Genomic DNA, 17372 nt, shown 5'->3' with positions numbered 1-17372 from the left:
GAAGCCAAAGCTGAGTTGTTTGAAGGAATCTGGGGGGTCCCTGTGTCTTGGTCTCTGTTCCAAATAAGAGGAAACATGTCTAGGCTTCAGGTAGCTGTAGAGGAGGGAAGGCATTAATTATTCCCAGATGGATTTCTTCTCAAGATTACTTTTTTGGGGGCCATGATGTGCTTCAAATTTCCCTTTAAAGCTTTCTCGCACATCTGTGTTTGGCACTCATTTGCGGTAGGTAGAGGCCTATTATTTCATGTATTACTCTCTCACGCATAGTAGCATGATGACTAAAAGCCACCTAGATCTATAAAAATGATTTATAGATCAGTTTTAAAATTATAATTCTGCAAAAATTACAAATATGTAAATCGTACTTCTGTGGTATGGTAAGTATGCAATTTGCATGTACTACCGGAAGATAAAAGAAAATGAATGTACACGTACAATATTGTTCTGTCATGCTTTTTTTGTGCCGTCGTGTAACCCCAGCCGGCAGCTCAGCCCCACGCAGCCACTTGCTCACACCCCTCCAGTGAGATGGGGGAGAGAATCAGAAGAGTAAAAGTGTGAAAACTCGTGGATTGAGATAAAGACACTTCAATAGGTAAAGCAAAAGCCGTGCATGCAAGCAAAGCAAAACAAGGAATTCATGCCCATTGCCCATCGGCAGACAGGTTCAGGGGCAGTGGGGCTCCATCACATGTAATCGTTACTTTAGAAGACAAGATACCACAACTCCGAACGTCCCCCCTTCCTTCTTCTTCCCCCAGCATTATATGCTGAGCACAACGTCATATGGTATGGGACATCCCTCTGGTCAGTTGGGGTCAGCTGTCCTGGCTGTGTCCCCCTCCCAACTCCTTGTGCACCCCCAGCCTGCTCGCTGGTGGGGTGGGGTGAGAAGCAGAAACGGCCTCGAGGCTGTGCGAGCCCTGCTCAGCAACAGCTGAAACATCCCTGTGTTATCAATTGCATTTCCCGCACAAATCGAAAACAAAGCTACTGTGAAGAGAATTAACTCTAGCCCAGCCTAAATCACCACAACGTTCTAACATCTCATGTGCATATGTAGATGGAATATGCAGTGTGAGCTTCAGAGCTAGGAGGATTTCAAAACAGTTCTTCAGGCCAGAACTGGGTATGACAGAGCTGAAGTGAAACCAATCCTCTCGCTCCTCAGGAAGTGCAGGGTCGAATTCCAGTTGTCCTTAAATGACCTCTTGCTTGAGTCTCTTTTTCAACTGTTCATTTAGCAGTGATGGAAAAACTACACCCAGTCTGGTTTTCCAAATCCTGGTAACGTTTAACAAGGACACAACCAGGACCAAATGTTGATTTGCCTCCCGTGATGTGTTTACATAACAAATAATACGAAGTTCCAAATAGCTTTCCAGGTCACATTATGCTCCTTATCCCTCTTTTTATAATGTGCAAGTGAGTTTAGTCCTGCTATAAGGAGGGATTGGTAGCGAAGGCAGCCACACATGAAGCCCGGAGGAGGGACAAGGGGGAGGCATATAAACTGCATTTCTCTTCTGTTTCTTCCCCACCCTTCTGAGATTGCCAAGATAAACATCGTAGCACTTCCAACTGTTTTTAGTCTCTGACTCTAGCAATTCTGCAGGGGGAGCAAATAATAAAAAAGAGGCTAGGAAAATATGAAAATAAAATCTTTTATTGATATTGTCAAAGGTGGGCAGAAGTTGAGATACTGTTTAGCCTCTAAAATTTTTCTTAGTATGGGAGTCGAGAATTTCTTTTAAATGCCCCTTTAATCTCTAAGATTCTGCAGGTGGTACTTTTTTGGTGAGGAAGGGGATTATGATTAAATTATCTAGGTCACTTAACTTTAGTATTAAAGTTTGGGATTTCTTTTTAAAATATGGGAGATGCTGCTGCTAGTAATGGAAACAAAGCAATGCACCTTTTTGCTGCACAGGATTGAACTTTTTGTGGATGTTGCAGAAATCATAATTTAATGAGCAATTAAAAAGAAAAGGCAGTTACCTGAAAGTTATGTTTAATAAGTCCCACTTTTTAAAGAACAAACCAGAACTAACAGCTTCCGCAGCCACAAGATGGCATGTAATGTAGGTTGATGTTTTACTGAATAAGGTTACACAGTAAACCATGTAAAGTTTGTAAGAGAAAACCTTCTTTACCTTTTATTCAGTCTATAATCTCTGCCTGGTTCCCTTGGAGACATTACTATGAATGATGAGCTTTCCTTTTGCAGGTGTTGGGGCAGGCATATTGATTTTAAAGTGAAATTAAAAAAAAAGGCTCACATTTAGCTTTCAAAAAAACAACCGGCTGAGTTTGTTGGATCTTGTGTTGGAAAAATGTATGATCCCAAGTGATTTTTAACAAAACAACAGCCAGAACAAGGTCTTTAAGATGGGATAAGGGTGGTAGACACATATTTAGATAAACATCAGTGTTGTGACACAACTGAAGGCCAAAATATTGAAATGTTGTCACTTTGTCCTTAACTCACCCCACCTGTTTTGATGAAGCCAGTAAACAATGAAGAGCTTGATAACGTGAGTTAAGATTAGTGTCAGGCATTGAATCTCTGGGCTTCCATCACTTTGTTGATATTTTTACCAAGCCTTGCTTTCTTGTAATTTTTGCTTGTGTAGAGTAAGTGTGTGTTTGGATATACCTGTTAACATTCTTTGTAAGAATTCTATGCATTAGATAATCTCCCTGGACAAGTTGCTTATACTTCCCCCGCCTTCCCCCGCCTCCCCCCTCACTTCCTAAATTAAAATTGAGGGCTTGTTCTTACAATGCTGGCACAGAGCCTAGACAGTTTTGACCAAGACTGCAACAGGAACGCTGTTTAGGACATCTGCCAAAATTGTAATTCTCAGCAGTATTAGAGAAAAGATTACTTTCTAAGAGGCGTATAGGTGACTTCTAAAACTCGTTGTTGCAGAAACCTTGTAATTTGTATATTACTGAGGAGGTGGAAATGGTATTAGGTCGAAGTCCAGAAAATTACATGGAACATTTTGGGGAGGAGATTATTTGTCCTCTCCCCGACCCACCTTTAAATATCGTAAAAGGACTAGTTGCATAAATATCAGCTGTATGACATATTGGTGTTTAGATGGTTAAAACAAGAAAGCTGAGCTGTTCCTGGCTGTTCTGATACGTGTCTATGTTTCTGTTCAGCGTCATGGAGACATCAGTGCTCAGTGTGACAAGTATCGAAAGGCATTTGAATTTGTACTTTGCAAAACTGAGTCTAGTTTGGGAAATTCAGAATTAGCTGTGGTGGAATCCCATTCTATGTGGACCTCCACAGTTCAGGATAAGTTTGTTAAATGGCGTCTCTGTCCCTGGTTATGAGAACCTAAGATGGATGTTTTTGAAGTGGTAGATTATAGCTCCATTGGCAGGTAGTACAGTCCTGTAGAAGCAGATTTAAGGAGCACAGTAATTAAAGCGCTGAGGACCCAAAGACTTCACGTGTTTAAAGACAGGAGGAGTTCCTTTGGATTAGCTGAGGTCTAGACTGTGTGCCTGCCTGTGGTTGGAGTGCATCTGCCTTTTTAATTTCATCCAAAAGGAGTGGTTGGCACTCCAAGACATCTTCAAAATATGAAACAAAACTGGGTAAGTGGAGGTGATTGGATGATTCACTTCAAAAGAGCACTCCTGATCTGAACCAAGATGCTAATGTAGGTGTACCCGTAGGCAATTTTTGCCACGGCTTTGTTTCTTTTAAAGAAGGGGAGATTATTCGTATCTACTTAATTTAAATTGCTTGCAGTTTGGATCAGTGCTGAGTAATAATTTCTGCTTCTGGTTTATCTCTAGTGTAGGCAAAGTGAAAGTCTCTTTATTAATATTTCCAATCCTCTACCTATGCTGATACCAGGCCACCTAATTCTTTGTGAAAGAAATCATTAATATATGTATTTATCAATCTTCACCTGAATATAAGACAGTAATACTATTTTATTAATATAAAATCAGAGGACCTGTATTTATCTTCAGCATTTCACTGTATGAACGAGGTCCTGAATTCATTGGTATACACCAGCTGCATGTGTAGTTGCATTGCCCCCTCCTGGTAAATCATGTTGTACTGCGTGGTTTTCCAGTTTGGAGATGTCGGGTTTCATCATGAGATTGTCATTAATGCACCCTAAAACTGGACAAGGAGCCGGAGTATTGACACTGTATTTTCTGTATGTTTTTTTTTTGTTGGTGGTTTAGTAAATGCCAATTTTGTGAAATGCAGTAATTTGGGGCAGTTTGGGCTCTGTCAAAATTTTGTTTTGGCATCTCTGAAATTTCTTTGAAGAGTTCCTGCCCTTACCTTCTGGTTAACAGTTAGCTCCTTGAAAATAAGCTTTTCATCTGGCATGTACAAGGAAGTTGGTAGTACTGTATCCAACTGAAGATCTGCACATGCATCCGTGATTTCAGTGAATCCAGATCTATACCTGCTGTCTATTGGGCAGCAATGTTTTACATCAGGCCTTTTTTTGTGGTGCATGATAAAAATTAAAATACCTAACAATCACACTTCCTAATTGAGAAGCCCAAGTTTTATAAACAGAACTGACATTGGTTTTAACTAATGGTTTTCCCTGTCTCTCTCCCCTCCTTTGGGCAAGCCGAAGGAGCATGGTGATCAGGGCTTTGGTGTGTCTTCATAGAAGAGTTGCTAGAGGCAGTCAGGAAGGCAACCTTGTACCAACAGAAGGATGATAGGAAGTTAGCTAAAGGGCTGCTTCTGAAGCCAGCTTGGGTCAACGATGGCTTGCCACCAACCAGCTTTGCATTGCTTTGACAAGATGCGGACTAGGAACCAAGAGATGCTGTTACTGTAGGTTTCCTTTCCCTGGGTTTGTTAAAAGTAAAATCCACTTTGTTAGCAGCAAGTAGTTTGATGCTCAGGTTACAAAGCCCACAAGCAAAGGAAGCAAAACCTTTCTCTTACGGCTAGGTCTGGGAATAAGCAGATCATGCGGGGTGTTTTTGTGGGCACCTGCAATGCTGAGTGCCTCCCTTCCCACTTGCCCAGCGAGGGGCTGAGGCAGTGTCTGATGGGAAAGTGGAAGCGATGCCGAGAAACCCCGTCTCTCTGTGTACTTTGGTGTGTAGACAATAGCACGCTTGTGCTTTGGGGGTTTGACTTAAATGCACACTGGTGGCAGACAATCCTTTTTTTATTTTTTTTTTCTTTTACTGGGTAATAAACATCTACTATAGGTGCTGAGCTGGCAATCTGGCTCAAGGTTTCCTTAAAAATCCTGCCTTTTAACAACTGATTTTATTTCATGATGCCATGGGAAATCATCTCTCTTAGTCCATTTGTAACTTATTTTCCTCATATTCAGTTATTTATAATTATTGCCGAATACTTCTGCATTGATTCTCAAGAAGTGATGAATTTATTTCATCCAGAAGACTTAAGCTCTGCCCATCTTCCTTGTAGTGAGAATGATGCCATCCCAAGATCTGCAGTATATCCACTTAACAACGTCAACACAATATCGTTAAGACAGACAGGCTTCATATGTTTAAGAAGTGTTTGAGTTGATAAATGTGCATATTAACCAGTCAGCAGCGTGCCGTCTCTTGCTCCTCAGGGCAACAGAATTACTGTACTTCACATCTTAGTTTTCTTAAACAAAGAACCTGTCAGACTTGATTAGCTGAGAAGCACCTGAATATATTGACTTAAATATAGAAATTGTTTGACATAGATGCGTATATTCAGAAATAAAAGTGCCTGCTTAATCCTTTTACAGTGCTTAAAAAACAAAGGAGGGGAAGCAGTGAAACCTATGAAATGCACCGCGTGCCATAGCTGCCTTGCAGCACTTTTGCTATTTTTGTATCTACAGTCCTTGAAGAGAGCTTGCTTAAGCAAGAGAGAAAAGGCTGGTAGATAGATTTAGTTAGGAGAGGATGTGCAAGAGCAAAAAGGCTGTGTTTCTGAGAAGATGCAGAAAACGTGAGGCAAAAAAAGAGCTTACGTCTTGTGGCACAGGAAGGTGGTAGTGAACCCAGGATGATGCTATGGCCCAGGAAGGGAAGCATCGTAGTTACACAGAGGGTGTGTTTGCACAGTGGTCTTTAAGAAATTTGCGTCATTCCCAAAACTGCAGCTAATTAAAGAGAATCAGAAAGCAGACTGTTTATTTAAGTACTACTGATTCTTAGATATCTTTTTTTTTCCCCCCAATGTTTCTTCTCCGCTGTCACATTGGTATGGATTCCAGAAGATGGAAAAGGCTGTTGAGCTTTCAGTTACTTCATAGTCATGCAGGGTAATGTGCCGAGCAGAGAAAGCTCATCCTGTGAGGTAACGCAGGGAGTATAGATTGGCCTTTGCTTGTTCAGTTGAGCACAACTATGAAACGCACACCAGTTACTGGATTTGTGAACCCAAATAAAGCCTTAGTCTGAGTGCTCTTGCAAGACTACTTGGAGTGCCTTAGGACTGGCAAATCTGTGGCAGGTGATAGTTAACCTTAACCTAAACATGAAAAGGAATAACCAATGTAGGGTTTTGTTCTTGGAATTAAATTTGAGTGTGCTTTTTTTAGTTTAAATTTTTTCTATAAATTTTTAGCATATCATAGAAATCTATAATGGAAGTAAATGCTGTAGTGATATTCCATCAGTCGATGGCTAAACAGGAGACAGCTGGGTCTTTTGACACTTAGGCAGTTGTGGGAGGCTGCCTGGGATTTCGAGGTAGGTGGAGAAACTGGATGCTTCTGTGGAAATGCAGGAAGAGTTGGTCACGACTGTATGGGCATTTAAAATGTCTCCTCTGAAGTCATACATACAAACTCTGTAGACATAAATGAGTCAGTCCATGCTTTCTAGAGTTGTTTTCCAGGTTGTTTTCAGACTTGAGCAGACTTATCAGCATCAGTTTGTATTCGGGTCATGTGTGGAAGCTTATCTGTGTAAGTGTAAAAGCTTAGCTCAGCTGTTTTTCCTCTTTTACATATAGGTGCTTTTGATGTTCTGGGAGGGGCTGCGGTGCTGTTGGTCAGCCTTCCTTCTCTCTTAGGTTTGGGCAGTGCATTAAATTGAGCTTGGTTGTTGGGCCAACACCACCAAATTCTTAACAGACCATGAACTGTGTTAAGAGAGAAGCTGCTTATCGAAAGCTCAGGTAGTTGTTCTTTTGAGTTTTAGCTAATTCAGTGGGGCTGGTAATTCCCTTTTGGCAACATTTAGATTATGTGTTGAAGTCAAGAAAATTATCACTCTGATTAAGATTTGAGTTCAAGAGTTTTTCAAAGATTGAGATTTTAGTGTGAGCTTCTCTTGAAGAGCAGCAGTGAGCTTCCACACCTTGGTTGTCAGGAATATGTTATGCGACTTGAGTGTGTGCATGAAGAAACCAGAGAGAGTAAGAGAGGCTGCTTTCAGGGGTAGTTGTGTGCTGGGTATGAGTTAGTTTCCTGGTGGAACACTTGCATAAAATGTTTTGTCACTCAGTTGTAGAGCTTGCCAGTCCTGGTAAATCCCTCTCTTCACAGTAGAAAACAACTCCACCTTTTTCTTTGATAACAACAGAAGTAAAACTTTGTGGTTTCTTTTCCCTTCTTGTAGCAACAAAGAAGAGAACGGGAAGCTCGAAGGCAACAAGAGCGTGAGCAAAGGCGGAGAGAACAGGAAGAAAAAAGACGTCTGGAAGAAATGGAGAGGAGGCGTAAAGAAGAGGAAGAGAGAAGAAGAGCAGAGGAGGAAAAGAGAAGAGTAGAAAGGGAACAGGTGAGTCCATGATACAGATATATGCGCAATAGGTTTGTTTCTTCTAAATTCTAATTTAATTTTTTAAAAATTAGTAAGCCTAAAGCCGCTTAGAGGCAACCTAACGCTGACCCTTTTGTCTTTGTTGTCTCTGACAGCAAATGCACTAACATAGATCGTAGGGCTTTATGGAAAATTCTGGCAGCCTCAATATTCCCTCAAAAAAAGAAGTCTTGTTGCGGTGCTCATTCTATATTCAGCTTGTGCCCTTGGGCTTGACTAAAAACCATTAGAATTGGCAAAATCATCACTGGGGCTGAAAATCGTTTCTAGGCTTGTCTTGCTGGATCAGTGGTTCTTTCAGGACATGGCCCTGTTCAGAAGACCTCCCGGAGAAGGGCAGCTCTGTTGCGTGTCAGCTTCTGGCACCCAGAACTGGTCAGAGGCTTGTCATAAACTTTGAATATTCTGAATTTGAGATGGAACCTTTGAGCTGCAGAGGGTTTTCCTTCCTAAAAATTAAATATGCAATCTCCCTCTCTTACTCTGTCTATTTAAAATCAGCTCTAATAATGTATGCCGGTTCAGGCCGCAAGTATATCTTAAGTTGTGTCAGTGTGCCCTTTATACATTGAAAGTACAGGTGAGAAACCTTTTAAACTGTGAAATTCAGCCTCTGTATTTGTGCATGAACTCTGCATGTTTTTAAATCCTTTAAAAACGTTAATCAGGGTTAATAATCAAGGTAATAATTACTGTGCATGTACTGCAAAATATTGATCCCAAATAAAGGGCCAAAACCACTGTCCTAGAGGCTGATTGTAATTTTCCCATTAACTTCAGGAATGCTGGTTTTGGCCTGATATACCTTAATTTTTTCTTACGTAAAGTCACGTATTTGAGATCGTTGATGATTGTGTTACTGGGGAATTCTGTTGTGTTTGTATGTATTTCAAATATTTTTGAGTCAAAAAGAGAGAAGACTAACCAATGGGAATAAATATATGGAAGTTCTCTAATTACAGCACAGCAATTTGCTTTTGGGCAGACACCGGGTATTCCCCCAGCTGCTTTTTAAACTGTAGAAATGCTAATTACGCACAGTGCCAGTAATGACAAATGGTTAATTGATATGGCCAAGCTGAACCACTCTGAATTTCTTTTTTCTTTAGAAGAAAAATTAGAATTTTTGTTAATTGGCTCAGCTAATGTGCGTAACAACAACATAGTGTACCTCATCAGTCTGTCACAAGACTTTCTATAGCGCCCATCACTGTATCACTGATCCATTAATTTCTTTATGCATACACTGTAAATGTGTGCGTGTGTGCGTGTGCTTGCGTGTGTGCGCATGCATGTGTTACATACTTCCATTAATTGCATGACAGGATGTTACCAGCTTGGGTTTGGTGCTTCAGAGTTTGAGTTCTTCCAGGGGGTCAGGCAAAGCAGCGGGTAAACCTCTCTACCTGTTGAGGCTGCAGGTGAAGAGATGGCTAGATCACAAAAGCAAGCGAGTTTGGCCTAATATCTGTTTCCTGGTGGATGTTTGTTTGTGTCATAACCATCGCATAATTCAGCAAGGCTGGCAGCGTCTGCTCAGGAGAGGCTTCTGGTGAGGGCGGCAGGGGAGATGGCAGGGCAGGTCCCAACTGCACTTGGCAGAGCCCCTCTGGGGGAGCTTGCTCCAGGTCTGCCTACACTACGCCTGGCTCTAGCTGTTGCTAACAGTTCATCGCACCAGTGCAACAAACTAATGTTTACTACAACTTGCATGTGACTTTGTATTGGCTGTGTTGAGTCAGACTCGCTGTGTTTTAACTTTCCAAAACCTTCAAGTGCATTTTGCTGCTTCTTGAAACCACTTCCGAAATAACGTAAATGAGCTCTGACCTGTGCCGGCAACATTTGCAGGAGTGCAAATTTCAGAACAGAAGGGGCCAAAATCCGATGCCCAGGAGGCAGGGCTTCCTAAATTGTTCTGCAGGCACTAATCCATCCTGAAGTGCGTTTCTCGTTAAAGCTGAACTGGGGAAGTAGCGTGTGGTGTTCCACCCAGGGGGTTCTGATGCATTCCTTTTGAATAAATTTATTGCTGGGTAATTTCTATGTGACAGGAGTATATCAGGCGACAGCTAGAAGAGGAGCAGCGGCACTTGGAAATTCTACAGCAGCAGCTGCTCCAGGAGCAGGCCATGTTACTGGTAAAGCACTGTATCTGTTTTGTTCAGTAGCTATAGGATCCATTTATCCGGCCAGTCCTAGGCTTCCCTCAGTCGGGCACAGCTGCACTGACCGTGTGACAACAAAGGAGCTTGATTAAAAGGCCATTTATGCTAGCGTCGTGGGCTGACAGGCACATATGAGAAGTGCTGTATGGTCGCACTGCTTTCTGGGCAGTAAGAGGAGGCTTTATGTTAAAGTGGAACAGTTCTGGTGTGGTGGTCGAGTTTCTGAACAGACCTTGGCATTCAGTGAAGAACTAGAGTGCTTATGTTGCAGATCAAAAGCACACATGATATGTAAATCCACCCCAGGATACAATGGCCTAGTGTTGGTCTAAATCATTGTTTTATGAACTTTACACTGGATTTAGTATAAATAACTCTTTTTTTTTTTTTTTTTTTTTCCTTTAATAAAAATCAGTTTTGACATAACTTTCCAATCATGTCAAGCTTAGCAGTACACTTTCAACTTTCCCAACATGAGACATATGCCATATTGGTCTACCTTAGCTCTTGGTTACACTTTAACAATGAAATAAAAATAATAATTAAAAAAAAGCGCAACAACAACCAGAAAGGTGCCTTTTTAACGGGATGGATAGGAACACGTCCGCAGTACAGTCAATGTCATGTCTTGAATTACTCACACATTCTCTCAAAGGAATACAGATGGCGAGAGATGGAGGAACACCGACAGGCAGAGCGACTCCAGCGCCAGTTGCAGCAGGAGCAAGCCTACCTCCTGTCACTGCAGCACGACCACAGGCGGCAGCAGCAGCAGCAGCAACAGCAACAGCAGCAGCAGCAGCAGCAGCAGCAAGAAAGGAACAAGCAAAGCTATCATACCCCTGAGCCAAAATCCCACTATGAGCCTGCTGAAAGAGCGCGTGAGGTAAGTCCTGCCTGTGGGCAGGAATCTGCTAGCTGCTCCTCTGCCCCTGCCTGATGGCATCATTGTGACTGCGGTTCTGCTGTAGTACAGTCAGAGGCCCAAGTGTCACTCACAAGGGGCGGGATATTTTAAAATGTTGGCCACTGGTTTCCAAACCCCAGGGCTACTTCTCAGTACATCTGCTGCAGTCATTGGAGTTTAGAGTTTTGATGTACAAAGGGTGGAAAGAAATTCTGGAAGGCTGTAGACTGAGGGGCCTGGTTTTGGAAGCATCATGTCAGGAAGTTAATCTCATCTGCACTTCGTCAGACATATTTTCACAGGAAGCATTGGTACAGTTGGCGACCTGTGTCTCTGGCAAGTACTGGTAATTGGAAATTGGGAGGCAATTGGAAAGCGCAAACCCACGAGGGATGCTTGCACACAGCACCTGTTTACACATTTGGTGCTTTAACTCATGCTCTTGGAAATTTCCTTCTTATGAACACAAACCTGAATTTCATCAGTTTAATTTTTGAAGTGTTAAGTATTACCTTCTGAGATCACATCCTGCTCTTATGAAGCTTTGTGGTGCTGCCTTCTTGGACTTCAGGCACTCGCAAGTCGATCTGAAATCATCAGAGTGCTGTTTGTTTCAGTGAGTGGTTCCATGCTTTCTCTGGTCCGTGGGTAACATTGTTAAGCAAGTCATTGCCTCTTTGATGCATACTTGGCTGTCTTTCAGCAGTCTTATTATATTTCCCTTGAGCACCGTACTGGCCACAAACCACTAGACTGGGCAATACTGGTCAAAGCTCTTAATGGCATTCATCACCAGCATATGGGAACTAGGTAAATACATTTTGGAACAAGAACAAAAAAATCCTTGGGGCTGTTGAACATGATAAAATAGCTTTCAGTCAACCTTCGTCCAGTAGTGCTTCATTGCCTTTGAAGTATTGCTGTTTGGGCTTGGGGAGCAGAAACTCATTTTCTTGTAGATGCTGTTGTCCAAGTTCTTCATAAACCATGTTTGTGCTATCTCATGCATTCTTCTTGGTGGTTGAAGTATCTGGTGCATCTCTCTTTCTCAGAAGTAGTTCAGACTTGTCCAGTATGTGGAGGGGCAGGCATGGAACCAGCCCTCCTGTCCTTGTTGCACGTTCCTAACCCACTTCAGTGAAAGCATAGTGCCAGTCCAGCACTCCTGTCCAGCCTGAAGACTGATGTTGGAGGGATGCAGAACCATATCTGCTCCTCGTCTCTCATTTTCCCTTCAGAGTTGAAAAGGAGAGAAACTAAAGTGTTACATACTTTAGCAGAAACACTGACTCGGCTATTTTTCTGTCATAGTCTTTTTTTTCTTTTGCGATTGCTCTAGCTAGAAGGAGTAAAGTGAAGGCACAAAAAAATTGTGTTAGTAGTCAGATCTTCCCAGAGATTGCTGTGTAATATTCTTTTTAAAAAGTGTGGTAGAAGTATAGCCATAATGTCTTGGTGCCTGACGGTGGGAGCAACACCGGTGAATCTTAACAGCAGGCACTAAGTCTGATGTCATTCTTGATATAAAATAGTGAGTTGGAGTGAGCATTCTGTGCTTAATACTTTCAGGCATACTGCTCTCCAGAGAAAGTCTTCATCTATGGAGATGCTGACCAGCAGGATAATAAGCCAAAGTGGACTAACTTTCCCATTCTGGCAAAGTCTAATGGTGATCAGGTTTTTTTCCCCATTGCAGTAACAATGAGGATATAAGGAAAAGGACTTCTAAGACTGGCTCTGGGAAGCAGCAGGGAGCTTAGAGGAAGAAATGAGGCTTAATACCATTTTCTGGTCCCAACAGTCAGACTACTGGAACAAGGCCTGTTTCTATCCAGAGATGTACTCACTATCTCCTTCCCACTTCTTGCCTGATTTTAAGGACATGTAGCTTGCGCAGTGTATGTGCTTTATGGAAGAAACCTCGTATCATCTACAGCTAGAGACATGAAAGCCTCTTCCTTCAGACAGAAGGACTTGGGGCTTTTCCTTGTTCTATCCATAACAAGGAGTCTGGCTTGGTTTTTAAACTTTAAAAGATGGCTCTGTAAAGTTGAACATGGTGGTGGAAATGATTGTATGGTAAAGATACTTGCCTCCATTATTGTTCTTCCCAAGACATGGTGTATTTCATGTAGACCTGGCAGAAGCTTGTCTGCTTGTTCCCATAGGCAAGCTGTTACTGTCCTCAAGTTTTGGAAAGCAGAGGCAGGTTGGGTTTGTAAAGCAGCCCAGCTGAGGAGTCCTGGAAACTTGCCTCTGTCTTCTGACACAAGTATATGGACAGTCTCACCAGACCATCATTGCTAGGGAACAATTAGGAAATCACCCCAATACTGGTTTTGTGTGCCAGGCACAAGGGTTAAAGCAAATCTTGTGATCAGAATCTCAACAAATGAAGCCAGCCCAAGCTGCTAATTTGATCTATCTTTGACGCTTTGATAAAGTGCTGGGAGATTAGCGTTCCTCAGAGGCAGCTTCCCTGGCAGAAACTCACACTCTGCCCCGGTTCAAGCAGCAGACCATCTTAGGAAATGGGGGGATATTTCCATTCCGCCTGGAGCCTCCTTCTGTCTCTTGCCCTTTGTACCTCTCACTTTGTTCATAATGCTGCGGCCTTGGAAGAGGTGATGTTTCTGCACAGGGGCCTTGCCTGATGTTCTTTTGAGCACCTGACTTAGTTTTCCCCTCGACAAGCTCTTAAAGTTAGTGTACAATCACTTCTACACCTCCCTGAGAACAGGAAACAAGCTGCTGGGGCTGTTCTCTGCAGCCTGTGAGGTCATGTTGGGATGATCTGATAAGAGAGAGGATGATCAGTCCTACAATTCCGTACCTAAAGCTGAACAGCCTCCCATATTATCAAGGTAGAGAAGCATATCCTATCTCTTCTTGCATTGCCAAAGAGACAAGCATGGAAAAGCAGATAATCAAATACCATGTGTTGAGTAAGATGGGTAACTACAGTAAGGGATAGGAATGGGAAATGTACTTTTATATTGTAAAGTTGTTTCTGTTTTCATATATTGTTTTTATTGTCTGTGAGCAAAATGCTGATGGATAATAATAACTGGTCTCGGCAGAAAGAAGCCGCGTAATGGTCTTTCATCGTATCACTTCACATCTTGCTGCCTGCTGTATCCTCTCTTCCTAGTGTGGATTTTTCATATTGGCATACTTGCCACTTTGGTGTAGTTCACTCTGTGTTTTACAGCACTGGTGAAAGCAATAGGGAAAAAAGTCCTGCCAAGCCCCAGATGTGTTTTGTTTCTTTATGGTAAAGGAAAGGTCGTACTCACCTCCATATTTCTACTGTAATTGGTTTTATTGACTGCAGGTTTAACCTCCATTTATTTTGGCTTAGGTGGAGGAGAGATTTAGAAAAACTAATCAGGGCTCCCCTGAAGCACAGTCTAAACAGATGGGCAAAGTGTTGGAGCCACCAGTGCCTTCAAGATCAGAGTCCTTTTCCAATGGAAACTCAGAACCTGCTCAGCCTGCCCTGCAGAGGCCGATGGAGCCCCAGGTAAGTGCCCAGGAAAATCTTGGTGAGCCTGGAGGAAATGCAGAAGTCACAATATGTTTCCTTCAAGTTTGCAGATTTTGGGCACTTAGAAAGTCTTATGTAAAGGGTAGCAGTGTTACACAAAGCAGCTTATTCAGTAGATTTGCTCTTTGTCTGTTTTTGCTTATTTTATTGATAAACTGATGGATTTGTGGTTTTGCTGGGGTTTTTTGGTTGTGGTTTGTGGTTGTGGGTTTTGGGGGTGTTTTTTTCAATGTTAGAGCTAAATTAACTGTTGCATTCTGTTATTATCTGCGCAACAGTGGAATAGTGGGCTAAACAGTGGTAACAGTTGCAGTACACTTTTACAATTCAGAATTTGATCTGTGCAAAATACTTACTACCAAAAAGGATGCACAGGAAAGAAGTGAGCTTGCTTGGCTTTTTGAATTCTTGCAGAAAAAGCTAACTAAACAAGTGGGTTTTAATAGTATGAGCACTGCTTCAAAGAGATTCACAAAACATGACTAAGAAAAGCAAGTGTGTTGTCAGTAGGCCTCCAGTTGCTAAATAGAGCTCTGTACCAGCCCTGGAAAATCAAAAAGAGGTTGAAAACACTGAGCTGCGTGGCTGCCATCATTCTGTTGTTTTCTAATGAAGAGCCTCTGGATCTTGGAATCTGTATCTCACAGGAATTACCCCATGAATTTAAAAAGTAACCGTTGTCTAAAACTTAGACGTAGCCCATAAATTCTGAGCAGTTTAGTTAATGCTAAATTAAACAGTATCGTTCTGCATTCAGTTCCTCTGTTTCCATGCAGAATTTTCTCCTCCCAAATTAAGTCAGTTGATGACAGTGCAAGCTAAAACTGTCCCTGATTGTGACTAGGTATTGCAATTCTTTTGGGCAACAGGAGAATTTGAACAGACGGGAGAGTGGGAGAAATCAGGACAGAACTTCATCTCTTACTCATTAATTCCTGGCTTTTATTCAAACCTCTATGACTATTTCAAAATATTGGACTTGTATCTTCATGCTCTCTGTGCCAGTTACTTTTAAAGTCTGGGTCTTCCACTCATATTGAGAATAATCAGGCTCTTCAACAGCTGTGTGTATTAAAATTGAGGAAATAATAATCATGTAAAAACAAATACAACCGATCTATTGAAACTGGGATTGACAGCAAAGTTTTGCTTAATTATTAGGTGTGAAAATAGCGTGTTCTTCAGTTATGACCTTTCCTTCTCCTTAGTTTCAGAAATTAAATCTGAAACACAGGTTTATGCCCAAGGAGGAGGGACTAGGCTGAAGGGTCAATACGGATTTCCGTGGAAATCCCAATGGAGTTTTAACTCTGGAGTCACTGTTGTGCCTTCTTAGTGTGTGTAATTGAATATGTGTGTGTGTACATGTGTGCTTAGTTTGTGTATAAATATGTATATATGTACAGTATATGGTACATATATGGTGTAAGTATAATATGCATTGTACATATGTATACTATATACAATATATATTATGGGTTTTTTTTTCTATGTATTGCAATGACTGTAAAGGAATAAAGGCTTTTGTGTTATGGTCTTTCTCCAAAAGTTTGGAACTGTATCTAGTTCCTAAATTTATGAGGTGACATAAATGTCTGTCGGTTTGCACATTTTACAGCATTCTTTAATTTTGTATGCTTCTCCAATTGGATATCCACTTCAAATTTCCTAGCCCACCAGTGCTGCCATGAGACCTGACCAAAGCCCACTGAAGACCACGGAATGGAAGGTGACTCCTGTCTTGAGTGGCCTTTGGACTCAGGCTCACGGCGCCGATATTAGGTTCCCTTTTCTTCTGGGCACCAGTGTATGTGTTATGTGGAGAGCATATCTCACAAAAAAACCGCATATGTGCTGTATTTTCAGTCTGTTACGTTCTTTGGGCGCTTGCCTTGCTTTTAAGTGCATTGATTCCACCCCACGCTTACCTAATGCCATAACCAATTGTCTCTGCCCGCCCCACCTGCCTTTATTCTGTGTTAATTGGAAAGCCAGTTATACTGAGCGCATTGAATGTTTTATGTTTTGTTTTCTTGTAAGGTACAGTGGTCCCATCTGGCATCTCTCAAGAACAATGTTTCCCCTGTCTCGCGATCCCATTCCTTCAGTGACCCTTCTCCCAAATTTGCTCATCACCATCTTCGTTCCCAGGACCCATATCCACCTTCACGCAGTGAAGTGCTAAATCAGAGTTCTGACTCTAAGTCGGAGGTACCCGACCCCACCCAAAAGGCTTGGGCTAGATCAGACAGTGACGAGGTGCCTCCAAGGGTAAGGAGTAGAAAGACAGATGTGTGCTATTTTTTTATTATTAATTATTATTTTTTTAAGGACGTGATACCCTGGGCACTGGGAAGACTGTGCCCTTGTGCCAAAATTGGTAACAGTATTTTGGAAGGCAGATCATAATGTAGGTGTTCAGTCAACGGGTTAATGATAATCAACCTTAACTACAATATTGAAGCTTCATATAAAATTGGCAATTATTTATAGAATGCAGCTATTTCAGAGAGACAATTTATTATGCAAAGTTAACAAATCATTACCATATTCAGGAAAGAATTTAAAATATCCCTGAGGTTATTGCTCAGAGTTAATGTTCCTCTTCATCTGTTAGCAACCCAAACTATGAATCATACACATACTCAAAATTGAGATGGAACTGAACAAAAAGGAAACATTCAATATATTTCCTCCTCTTCTCTACCTCCCACCCCACCTCCAATCCACTGGGATTTGCTTCTTCTGAGTATATTCTTGCTCCCCCACCAGTCTTTGCCTTCTGCTGATCCATTCCCGGGCATTTGTTTGGTTCCCCTGAGCTTATTCTCCTAATTCTCATGCTGTTTCAGCAAATTGCTTTGTGCCTCCCCTGCTTCAGTCAAAATGCCGTATTCTTTTTAAATGTCTCAGTAGTTGGAGGGTAGCGGGGCGTGTATGTGTTCCTGTGGTA

At 41.9% G+C, this 17372-nt stretch overlaps 1 protein-coding gene across 24 annotated transcripts in view; it reads left to right on the top strand.

Moving 5' to 3' along the window:
- The window catches only part of MAP4K4 (mitogen-activated protein kinase kinase kinase kinase 4), a 168967-nt gene that overhangs the window by 125210 nt on the left and 26385 nt on the right, over positions 1 to 17372 (top strand). For 3 of the 24 annotated variants that reach the window (XM_086482159.1, XM_086482160.1, XM_086482151.1), the window contains exons 13-17: positions 7594 to 7755; positions 9852 to 9938; positions 10714 to 10851; positions 14234 to 14395; positions 16460 to 16690. In XM_086482159.1, coding sequence (XP_086338285.1) covers positions 7594 to 7755; positions 9852 to 9938; positions 10714 to 10851; positions 14234 to 14395; positions 16460 to 16690 — 780 coding nt within the window. Of the gene's footprint in view, positions 1 to 7593; positions 7756 to 9851; positions 9939 to 10620; positions 10852 to 14233; positions 14396 to 16459; positions 16691 to 17372 lie in introns of all 24 variants that reach the window. The other 21 variants (XM_086482149.1, XM_086482155.1, XM_086482150.1 and 18 more) reach the window with 9 other exon arrangements.

This window comes from Leptosomus discolor, chromosome 1 (assembly GCF_034619465.1).
Source record: "Leptosomus discolor isolate bLepDis1 chromosome 1, bLepDis1.hap2, whole genome shotgun sequence".
In the NCBI taxonomy this organism is placed as follows: domain Eukaryota; kingdom Metazoa; phylum Chordata; class Aves; order Leptosomiformes; family Leptosomidae; genus Leptosomus; species Leptosomus discolor.
The sequence above is the reverse complement of the archived record's forward strand: the minus strand, read 5'-3'. Positions and strand labels throughout refer to the sequence as shown.